General features: G+C 37.9%; 1 protein-coding gene across 6 annotated transcripts in view; it reads left to right on the forward strand.

The window, feature by feature from the left end:
• Window positions 1-4,367: 4,367 nt before the first annotated feature.
• The window catches only part of SLTM (SAFB like transcription modulator), a 43,873-nt gene continuing 35,813 nt past the window's right edge, over window positions 4,368-12,427 (forward strand). For all 6 annotated transcript variants that reach the window (XM_061180261.1, XM_061180263.1, XM_061180262.1 and 3 more), the window contains exons 1-2: window positions 4,368-4,583; window positions 5,542-5,629. In XM_061180261.1, the coding sequence (XP_061036244.1) occupies window positions 4,422-4,583; window positions 5,542-5,629 (250 nt within the window). In that variant the 5' untranslated portion in view covers window positions 4,368-4,421. The remainder of the gene's footprint in view (window positions 4,584-5,541; window positions 5,630-12,427) is intronic.

Raw genomic sequence — 12,427 nt, forward strand, 5'->3', positions numbered from 1 at the left:
TAGTCCCTATGGAGAACAGTATGGTGGTTCCTTAAAAAACTAAAAATAGAACCAGCATATGACTCAGCAATCCCACTACTGGGCATATACCCTGAGAAAACCATAATTCAAAAGGAGTCATGTACCACAATGTTCACTGCAGCCAGCACTATTTACAATAGCTAGGACATGGAAGCAACCTAAGTGTCCATCGACAGATGAATGGATAAAGAAGATGTGGCACATATATACAATGGAATATTACTCAGCCATGAAAAGAAACGAAATTGAGTTATTTGTAGTGAGGTGGATGGACCTAGAGTCTGTCATACAGAGTGAAGTAAGTCAGAAAGAGAAAAACAAATACCGTATGCTTACACATATATATGGATATACGGAATGTAAAAAAAAAAAAAGGTTCTGATGAACCTAGGGTGAGGACAGGAATAAAGATGCAGACGCAGAGAATGGACTTGAGGACATGGGGAGGGGGAAGGGTAAGCTGGGACGAAGTGAGAGAGTAGCATTGACATATATACATTACCAAATATAAAATAGCTCGCTAGTGGGAAGCAGCTGCATAGCACAGGGAGATCAGCTCAGTGCTTTGTGACCACCTACAGGGGTGGGATAGGGAGGGTGGGAGGGAGATGCAAGAGGGAGGGGATGTGGGGATATATGTATACATATAGCTGATTCACTTTGTCATACAGCAGAAACTAACACAACACTGTAAAACAATTATACTCCAATACCAATAAAGATGTGAAAAAAAAAAAAGTTATCATACATTCACCACCTATTCAGCACCCTGGACCCCCATGGAACCCTGGCAACCCTGATCTTTTTAATGTCTGTATAATTTTGTCCTTTTCAGAATGTAATATAAATCAGATCATATAATATGAAACCTTATTCAGAGCGGCTTCTTTACTTAGCCATATGCATTTAAGTTACTTCTGTGTCTTAAGTGGCTTGAAAGTTATTTTTTGTTATTATTAAATAGTATCTCATCATGTGGTTGTAGCACAGATTGGTTGCATACTTTCCTATTTTGAAAGTCATTTTGAACCTTTCTTGGTTTGGATGCACATGAATAAAGTTGATGTTAACATTTGAAAAAACAATAAAATACTGAGTGCAGAAATAATAAATGGCAAGAGGCTTTATACATAAAATATAAGTTATCAGTGGATATATGTATATGTATAATAGATTCACTTCGCTGTACACCTGAAACTAACACATTGTAAATCAACTGTACTCCAATAAAAATTTTTTTTTGTCAATTTTCTAGCAGTGTTCTTGATGTAGAAATAAGTGCATCGTGTTTCTTCACCTAAATATATTTCACTAAAAGATGAAAACAGGAAAAAAATATTGTACTAAAAACGATTCATTTAAAGGTGGATTATTTAGATAATTCCAAAAAACAAGAATCATAGGTTAAATGACAAAATTAAATATCCTACACGTTAAAAGTGAAAAATTATAGTGTCCATTTTATTTTTTCTCTATTACAAAAAATTAGATTTATGTGTGGGTTTTCCCCCAACTTAATTTGAATAACTTCAAACCTATAAAAAATTTAAACTGTATACAGTGAACAACCTTATGCCTTTCATCTAGATTTCCTAATTGTTAATTTTGCCTAATTTTATCACATTTGTCTCCCCAATTATTAACCTCTTGCCACACTTATTTTATTGTAAGTTATTGCCACATTTGTATGTTCTCTTTCTCTTTCTCATGCTGCGCTCTCTGTCTCTCTTTCCCATTTGAAAGTAAATTGCAGACAGAATGACTTCACTTCTAAGAACCTCAGCAAATATCTCCTAAGAACTAGGACATTCTACATAACCATGATATAACACTCCAGATATTTAACATTGGTACCATAACACAATCTAATACAAAGCCACATTTCCCAATTGCCTCAAATTTCCCAATTGTCCATTTAAGCCGCTTTTTCATTCTTTGATCCAGGTTCCAAACAACAGTCACACATAAAGTTTAGTTATCATATATCTGTATTCTAGAACTGCTCTACTACTTTTACTTTCATGATATAGTTGGAACCTCCGTAGCTATGCATTCAACCATCCATGGATTCAACCAATTGTGGATCAAAAATATTCCCCCCAATTCCAGAAATTTCCAAAAAGCAAAACTTGAATTTGCCACGTACTGGTAACTGTTTACATAGCACTTGCATCGTGTTTACAATTATTTACACAGCATTTACATTTTATTTGGTATTATAAGTAATCTAGAGATGATTTTAAATACGCAGGAGGATGTACATAGGTAATATGCAAATGCTACACTGTTTTATATAAGGGACTTGAGCATCTGCAGATTTTGGTATCTGAGGGGTTCCTGGAACCAGTCCTGCACTGATACCAACAGACATCTGCACTGCTTTGTTTAAGAGTCCAGAGCAGTTTGTTGTTGTTGTTGTTTTAGATATTACTTTTATTTATTTATTTGGTGGCACCGGGTCTTAGTTGCCCCTCACCAGCTCCTTAGTTGTGGCATGTGAACTCTTAGTTGCGGCATGCATGTGGGATCTAGTTCCCTGGCCAGGGATGGAACCCGGGCCCCCTGCATTGGGAGCATGGAGTCTTAACCACTGTGCCACCAGGGAAGTCCCCAGAGCAGTTATTTTGTGCAATGTCCTACAATTAGATTTGTCTGATTGTTTTCTCCTGATGAGATTTAGGCTAAACATTCTTGGCAATTTGGCAGGTGATGTGTCCTCCGGTGCATCAGATCAGAAGGTACAGGTCTCCATTTTAAGATAACTCCATTACTAGATTTTTTTTAAAGAACAAAACTCATTCATTTTACATATAACATTAGCTTTGGGTTAATATAACCCCTCTTTACAAGTGTCCACAGAAGGTGGGAGCAGGGTGGAAAAGACACTGGCATGAGAACTGAGGTTTAGTGCCAGTTTGGTCAGTAACTAATTGTGGGATCCTTAGGTAAAAATCTTAAAATCTTCATCTATTAAAGAGAGAGAGAGAGGAATGAGCCACAAGATTTCTAAAGATCCTTTGAGTTCTAATATTCTATGACTATGAATCAACTTGTAATAGAGACAGAGGTGGGTTTGGGATCAGGAGACCAGATTTGAGCACCAGTTCAGCCACATACCAGCTATGTGAACACGGACAAGCCATTTAATCTCTCTAAGGCTTGCAGAGATTTACCTCAGAGAATGCAGAAAGATTAAGGGGTTATTGCATGTCAAAGTGCATTATAAACCATAAAAAAACTACCTAACTGGCGGGTATTATTTTATAATATCCAGTTTTTCTTTTTGCTCTAATTAGTTAATGAGAAAAGCAACCTAAAGTGACACAGACCTCATCAACTTTAAAACCAGGAAATGCCAGTAAGAGTTGCGTGTCATACTCTATTCATGGAATTTATAGAATAGTTGTATTCCATAAATGCTTATGCTCTGACGATTAATAATAGTGCCTAAAGTTACTCACTTGTACAGGCTAGTCCCGCCTAAAAGGATTGTCATTGTTCTTGGAATCCTAAATTTTGAGGGGGACAAAACAGTGAACACAGTATATGAGAACGGTAACGAGTACTTACAAACTAAATTCCTTATTCAGCAATCAATTTTGTGTTGAGCCATCAGGACCCCCGGAGAGGATGGCAAACTGAGGCCAGTGCAGAAGGGAAGTTGTCCTGCTTTTTCAGTGAGATGGGCAGCCCTAGAATAGACTAAGTCTCTTGAGCAAAGGCATGTTTTCCCGAGACAGCTAGTGGGACTTGTCACACACGCCAGCCCTATTATATTCTTATAACCCTTTATACTCTTTATATTAACCGCCCCAGAGTTTCTTTCCGGCCTTTGAACGGAACTCGGGGAACCTAGTTAGTTCGTGCACAGTGGCCACATTTTTTCGATTATTCAGCAGAACCGATAAAATATTTCCCTGGAAGAGGTTTAGGGCGCGCACACGCCCCTTGGTTTGTGTCGAGTGACGCGCGCACTATCTATGCCGAGAGTGCCTAGCGCACTGCTGTTGCTCAAGACTCGAGACACTTCCAGAAAATGGCTAACGAAGCGGTGGGGAACGGCGGCACGGCGGACGTTGGTGCGGTTGAACGCGCCTGACCTCCCAGTCCACGCAAGGGGCGGGGGGGGGGGGGTCGCACCGCCCAGGTGGCAGCGGCCGTCCCCACAGCGCGCGCTGGGCGCCATCCCCCGCTTCCCGCCAGTGCGCACGCGCGCCCCTCATCCGGGTGCTGGTTGAGGCTGCAGGTTGCGCCGGGGTGGCGGACGGGGGCGGGGCTAGTGGCTCATTGTGCGCAGCGCTGTGCGGCGCCGGCGGCCGGCGAGGCCTGAGTTGAAGTTGGAGCTGCTGCCGCCGCCCTGCAGATCACTCGCTGCCTAGGCAGCGCGCTGTTCTTCTAAAATGGCTGCCGCTACCGGTGCTGTGGCAGCCTCGGCCGCCTCAGGTCAGGCGGAAGGTAAAAAGATCACCGATCTGCGGGTCATCGATCTCAAGTCCGAGCTGAAACGGCGGAACCTGGACATCACCGGAGTCAAGACTGTGCTCGTTTCCCGACTCAAGCAGGTGAGGCCCGGCTAGGTCCGGGAAGGCGAGCTTAGGCCGCGCCTCGGAGCCCCCACTTCCGCCGCAGCCCCCGGCTGCTCGCAGCCGCCGGGGCCCGCGGGGCCGCGAGGTGGGGAGGCCCCGGGTGGCGCCCGCGCGCGCGGGAGGGCGAGGACCCTCTCGCGGCGCCCCCGCCCCCGCGCGCCGGGCCGGGCCTGCGAGGGGCCCGCGAGCCGCCCGGGACCGGCCGCCGCAGCCGAGCGCACTCCTGCCTCCCCCGGGACGTCCCTGCCAGGCTGCGGACGGCCGGCGCGGCCTCCCAAGGGCGATCGTGGAGACCCGGGAGGCGCTCGGTCCCCAGCCTTTAGCGATGGTGAGCGCGTGCATTTCTTGGCCTCGTAGGGACTGGTTACTTTGGTGACTTCTGCGAAGTTACCGTTTAATTGTGTCCAACCGTTTCCTCCCCATATTGGGGGGTAATTGGTAGTGGGAGTTGATGGGTGGGTAAGAGAAAGGGTTTGTTTTCCGCTGGGTTTTCAGTTTTTGCAATAGCGCAATAATCTTCTTTTTCTTCCCTGATTATCTTTCTGGTTTGAGTGAGCGTTGGAATTGTAGTAGAGGAGAAATAAGTTTGTACTATAGAAATTAGGAAAGCTCCTTTTAGTTCTTTACTTTCGTAGCTAGCAACTTTTCTGCAATCGAGAATATTTAGACTTTTGTTCAGTATGATAATATGAGTCAGTTAATTTTCTCGACTGGGTAATATGTAAAACTCCATGTGATTTTGATACCTAATGATGTTTCTTCCTGAAAGTTTCTCTCGTGTAGTTTAATTGCTCCTTTGTGAAGTTGGTTTATGAAATGACTGGCAATTCTAATGTCTTGAGGCTTGAGGTTTGCTAATTTTTTTTTTTCATTTCGTTTTTTAAAATAAGTTTAGATAGACTGTGTAGCATATTAACTTCTCTTTCTAATGTAGGCTATTGAAGAGGAAGGAGGCGATCCAGATAATATTGAATTAACTGTTTCAACTGATACTCCAAACAAGAAACCAACCAAAGGCAAAGGTTGTTACGAGTTATAAACATATTTTAAAATATATTTTGGTTATATAACTTGCCTCTGCTCTTGTGCCACTTGCCCTGTTTATATAGTGCTACTCTTTGCTATTTCCCTCTGGCACTCTGCCTTGTTGGGTCAAGGAAGAAAAGTTACTGTTGCCAGGCTTTGGGTGACTAGTAGCCCTTAAGATTTGGCTGAAGCTGACCTGAAAGTGAGACCAGTTCTTTCTTGCTTCTGAAAAAATTACAAAGTCAAGTTTCATGATATTTCTTCCTTCATAGTGTGAAGACCTGAAGAATAAAATACGGTTTAATACATGTCTACCTTGCCCCACAATTGGCAGAGTATTGATGGAATTCCTACCAAATCTTTCACCTTGGCTCCTTGCTGTTTTCTCTAGTATATTAAAATTTTATAACCTTTGTGTTTAGTATTTTGTTTGACTTGGTGAACTTAATTTGCATTTATGCCATTAAACATTCTAATTTTCAGTGAAATTCAAAAAGACCTTACCAATCATACTAACAAGGTAGGGGAAAAAATCCATGACTAATTAGCTTAAAAATAAAAAGTTTTAAGTTATAGGGATATGTTAATGATTTTGATTTTGTAACTTTTAAAATAGGCCAGAATATACTTCTAGGATATGGTGATTTAATGAATAGGTAAAGGTGGTTTTAAATTAACATTTTAACAATATAAATGGGACTTAGATATATTTAAAAGGTTCTGGTAAGTGAAATACTTACTTGAATAATTACGGATTTCTCCCTCTGTCCTATAAGGACAGTGTCAGAGGGTGGGCATGATGTGGGTATCTGGATCCTGGTACCTACATACAAGTTCCATGCAGCTGCATTTTAAAACCTAACACTCTTTACTGCTTTAAGTGATCCTAAATGCTGCTCTCTGCTGTAAACCAGATGGATTGAACTAGAGTAAAATGGTTGAATGGATTAACCTTGAAAAGAAGGAAATAGTCAAGTTTGATCTTAAGCAATCTGCATGAGTATTGGGACCAGGCACATCTTGATGCCGTCTCACTGAGAGTTTTTGTAGGTTTGCAAGAGTGCCCTATTTGTGCCAAAGGAAATTGAAAAGGGCAAAGAAGCATTTTCTGGATGGGATAGGAATGGCAGAGGTAGAAATGGTGTTTAGAGGAGTAACAAAGTTATCTTGAAGATCTGTGCCTTTTAATGTAATTCTTAACTCAGTGTATCACTTTGAGGGATACATTTCCCTGTGTTAGAGAAGCTTGTGTTGAGAAGCCTCTGCTGACAAACCCAGAGGCAATTTCAAAATGAGGAAGCATAAAAAATTCAGAAATAAGTACATCAGGAATTAACCATGTTTCTTATTGTGATTTCTTATAATGATTTTGATTCATGTCATTTATTTAGCATATTATGGTAGTTTGATAGATGTTATGTATTAATCATAGTCCCAAATTATTTAAGCTGATTACTGATTTTAGCATGTAAAGTAAATCTCATTTGATTTATTCATTCTCACCTACTTTTAATTTCTCTGTGTATCCCTTTCTTTTTCAGTCATTAGGAACTTCACTCATCCTACCTTTAGCAATAAATTCAGCAATATACCATTTTAAGAAGTTTTTCAGTATACATATGTATATGTGTATGTATGTATGTGTGTGTGTATATATATAATAAGTATGTTAATTTTTTCCTCTTATATGGATTATAAGGATACTTGAAATTTAATTTTTCCATAACTCTGATGTTAAGGTATCTTGTAGTATTTAGTCAGGAGTCGTAACATTAATTGTCTGTCTGCAGCACACTACAACTGTTTACTTCATGAGACTCATTCTGGGACATGTGTGATAAATAGCTCTTGTCTCCTTGAGTTCCATTTATCATTGTTCTGAAAATCCTGTGAATGAGAAAGAACATAATGTAAATCCCAAACTACGAACCTAGTTTGAATTAATTTACAGTTAAGATGCTTATAAGTAAGATTATTTTAAATTTTAAATTAAGTTTAAAAATAATTTTTAGACATCAAATTTGAATAAGGAAACTTTTAAAAATATTAATAATTAACAGATTTTTAAAACTAAGAATTCAAGAAATTAAATAGTATTGTAATATGATGTTCTTTTTGTCACGTCTTATTTCACTTGACAGTATCTATCTTGAAAGTAATTGCATCTTGGTCATACTACTTTTCCTTCAATGGGTATACTTCCTTTTTGTAAAATTGGAAAATTTACTAGACCATCTGTAAGGGTCTCTTAATTCTGAAATTTAATAATTATATGTAGCTAGGAGCCAGAAGAAAAATTCTTTTTTTAGCTAAAATAGATGTATAAGGAAGGAACAGGAAAACTCATAGGTCCTCAGTCAGTATGGATATCTTTAGCTGGGAATACTAGAAAAAGGATAAGAATAAAGAAAGGGATTACTTAGAGGCAGTCAGGTAGACAACAGCAAGACACCACATCTAACAGCTTGTTAGGCAAAATAAATAATTCTTATGATGATGTGGCTTAATGTAGCAGTAAAATTAAATGATGTTCAATGATAAGGCAAGAGAAGCTTCATGGGTCTTGAAAAGTTATTTAGGTGAAATATTAAGTTCGTTCTCTTATAAGTGCAGGGTCACTATTTCTCAATTTTTTTGTGTTAAAATGATTATGTTTTGACAGATTAGAGGAAGAGGAGTCTGCATTCTTAAATATATTGTAGAATATTTTTTAAAATGCTGTTATTACAAGCACAAACTCACAAACTTGTAACAAATGTTGATAATGTTATAGCAGGTCCTAATATTTATGGTTAACGTATTTGTAAAATCTATTTGCATAGAGTTAGTGGGGTGAAGTTTTAAGCTTAGATTGGTTCTCACTTCTGAGTCTTTTCACATTCTCTTTGCTATGAAATTTTTAATAAGTAACCTAGAAGAGCGCTTCACCAGTGAGAGTTACTGTCATTATTTGGGTGTGTGTTAAGAAAGCGGTTAAACAGGTAGAGCTAACTCCTCATTAGCTTCTTTTAGAGATTATAGATGTAAACTTTCTTTCGGTTCACCTGTAAACAGCATATCATTCTTTTGGATATTCAACCTTTCGAGTCACCTCTAAACTTCAGCAAAAGTTACTTTAAGTAGTTAATCAATGCAATATTCAGAAGTGTATGTAATCAGTACTTACCGAATTGAAACTCACTTAACAATACTTGCAGGTTTAAAAAAGATTCAAACTGCTATATAAAATCTGTTTTGTTCCCACTATAGAAACAAGTATATTTTTGGGTTACAGATTTATCCAAACATAATGCCTGATTAGGTGTGGAAAGTACTACACTCAGTATAATTAATTACATGTTTACTGTGTAAAGCTTTCTAAAATTTGTATGCCAAATAAGAATATAGTAATCAACCACATAAAATGAATTCCATGTAATTTAGTATCATAGTGCACTGTAATGCTTGCTTTTTTTTTAAACTGTTGTGTGTTTGGATGTTAAGGAAACTTTAATCAGAACTGTGGCATTGAGAAGCATTTTGGGGACAAAATTGTCATAAATCTTTTTTGGGTACCCACTGGGCTAGAAGCTTTGTGGGGGTGAGGACATAGTCTTTTATTTACATTAGTCTTTGTAATGCCTGCATATTGCTTGGCACATAACAGGTTTGTTGAATGAATACTGAGGGCCATATGATGACTTTCTTAACAACTGCTTTTAAAAATATTTCTTTTGGTGCTTATTTTAATTGCATATTTCTTTGTAGGCAGCAGTCTATCAGAGATTAATGGTCTTTACTATTTTCCAAACAGTTTTTCTTTTTAAGGTGCTTTTCTCAACAGCACTAGTGGCTTCTCCTTAAACACTGATTGTGAAATGTACTTACTCTTAGAGTACGTGAATCATGGCACTCGCCTTTTTATCCCTCACCAAGTTGTTGCTGTGTTGGAAAGCCTCATAACTTTTGCTGGAATATTGTCCAACTTCAGAAGTTGTGTATGTCATTTTCATTTCACAAAATCAGGCCCTTTTATCTCAGCCATTAAAGCCTGCATTTGACTTATGCAGTTGTATATGGTGGATTATGTTTATCAACAAAGCACTTTTGTACTTTTTTCAGCTATTTTATTGTGTCAAATATGGTGTGTGTCAAGGATCCTGGTGGGGAGATAGATAAAATTTTCTAGTACTTTATGACAGTGTCTTTCTCCCATGTCATTCATCTCCTAGGCATTTTGAATTAAGGACAGAAGACTTCACACTTTTTCTTCTCTTTCATGAACTCATGTAAAATAAAGTGAGAATTGTCCAGGAATTAGAGGAAAAAGCAATCATTATTATCAGTTGGTGGCATCAGAGATGACTTTAATGAAGAGACTGAACAATGGCTTAGGGTTTAAGGCTGAAGTTTACTGATGTATTTAATCACCTATAAGATAGTTCTCACACATTACAATAAAAGGGCCTGGTGTGGTGCAATTCCGGGAGTTAACCATTCACACCATAAACTCCACAGCCCGAGTTAGCCTTATGTGGCAGTTCTGGTAACCTGGAATAGTAGTTTGTATTATGGCTTTACAGAATTGTTTTCCAGATTATAAAAGTGAAATGTTTTCATTTTAAAAATTAGATAATCCAGAAAAGTACAAAAAAGTGAAAATTGCCCGTAATTCCACCACTCGGATTTTATCACAGATAACATGATCTAAGGTATATATGTACATGTGCATGTACTCATAGGAGGTTTATGTTTAAGGATTTTTTTTTTTTTTTTTTTTTTTTTTAACTTATCGAGAATTAATACCGGTTCATACCTACTCAAGGTGTTTTGTTGAAGGTAGGTAGAATTTAAATTTTTTCTAGTCTGGAGAATCTGAAAACAGTAACCTTTTATGTTCTTCTCACTCCAACTTCTTCAGTTATGCTCAGTCTGCTCTACATTAGAGTCTTTAAAAATACAGATACCAGGCTCCTGCCCCCCAGAGAGTTGGTTTTGGTTACTCTGTTGGGGGCCCAGGAATCAGTATTTTCTAAAAGTTCCCCAGGTGATTCTCATGCAGCTTGGGTTAAGAACCACTGGCTGCTCTAGATTACAGCTTGAAACTTAGCATCATTTTCATTCATCTCTTTCTGCCTGTCAGTTTGCAATTAGTTCTCTGTTACAGTTTTCAAAAGACGTTCACATTGCTTTATTTGATGCTCACAACAATGCTGAGTTAAGCAGTGCTATTTTCTTTTTATTGATAGGATAGAAAAGTAATCCGTTAAGAACTCAGTTACATTCTTGCTGCCTTTTAAAATCTTGTGCAGACGCTCACAAATGTGTGTGGATGTTCAGTTTGGTTGTCTTTAGATGACAAAGTTAAGAGATTTAAAAAAATATACGTTTGGTGTTTTCCAGATTTATTTTAATATAATGAGTATGAATTATCTTTATGGTAGATTTTTAAAAAATAATAAAATGACCTATTGGATGACTGCTATGTTTAAGACAGTGTGCAAAGCCTTTTAGAAAACTGATTTCATTAGTGAAATACCATTTTAATAGAAGAGAGACTAAAACACATATGCAAATGGTTAACACAAAGCATAGTACATGATTATTTTAAGATTTCATACAGTTGAGGAGAGGTTGTTGCTGGAAACATCAGTGTTGTTCAGTTTGGCCTGGTCTCTGAGTCTTCGCCCCTCTTATCCAACAAATTTTATGACTGAACATTTTCTATGTTTCATAGCTTCTGTAAACGTTTAGGGGAAAAGTTACTCAGCCACAAAATTTTTTTGGCAAAATTACTTTAAAATCTACTTGTTAAGTGGATTTTTTGTTTCGTTTTGTTTCTGGAGGTATTTCTGAACTTGAAAAGGAAAATTACCAAACCTTGTAAGGACCAGTTTGCCTTTGAAGGAGAAAACCAAATTGCCATCCAGAATTCTTTATTGTTATTCTGAAATACAAACATTCTGAAAATGTAGTTTTTTCTTAAGTTTGGTGGCAAAAGTGAGGCTACTTATAGTCTTGATTTATCCTAATTGATGTTAATATTCATATATTTCATTGCACAAATGTTTCTGTGATTGAGAGAAACTGTTCCAGAAGCCACTGGGAGGTTTAAATTTACAAATGGTATATACACTATTGTACTCTCTTAAAATCTGACAGTTCTGAAACATGTCTGGTCCCAGCGGTTTCACTAAGGATTTGTGGACCCATACAAACAATGTTGCATAATTAAGGAGGTGTTCTAGTGTCATCTTCCTTTGGTGTATACATTTTTACTTTACCATTTTACTTTTGACCCTAAAATCATGCAGTGAAATTTCAAAATAACTATATGTTACTACTATGATAGTTTGAGATGTCATAAGTAATTTTGCTTCCATTTTTTTATTTTGCTATTCAAACTATCTTTACTACTCAATTTATTTTCTAGTTTTGTTCCTCAAAGCATTAAAGTTAGGCTTCCGACTACATTGCACTTTCAGTTAGCTTCTTCATCCTGGTGGTGCTACTTTGCTTTTGGACCAGTTCCCATTTCTGTGGTATATGCCAGATTCCCTGAAGGACAAAAGATTCATTTATTAGTTTGTTGTAGGAGCTTTCATAGCACAGGCTTAAATGGGATATGGGGTATAAACGATTACTGACTGTACAAAAATGGGCCTAAGCTGGTGGTGCTTGTTGAATTAAGTGGGATTTGATTTTGCTTTTAAGTTATTTCTTATCTGTGACATCATAAAAGTTAGGAATCTGTAGATGTACTTTGTAACATCGTTAAAGTTGGAGTTTACAGTCCTTACTGACAGGATGGGGTT

The sequence above is a fragment of the Eubalaena glacialis genome, chromosome 2 (assembly GCF_028564815.1).
Source record: "Eubalaena glacialis isolate mEubGla1 chromosome 2, mEubGla1.1.hap2.+ XY, whole genome shotgun sequence".
Classification (NCBI taxonomy): Eukaryota; Metazoa; Chordata; class Mammalia; order Artiodactyla; family Balaenidae; genus Eubalaena; species Eubalaena glacialis.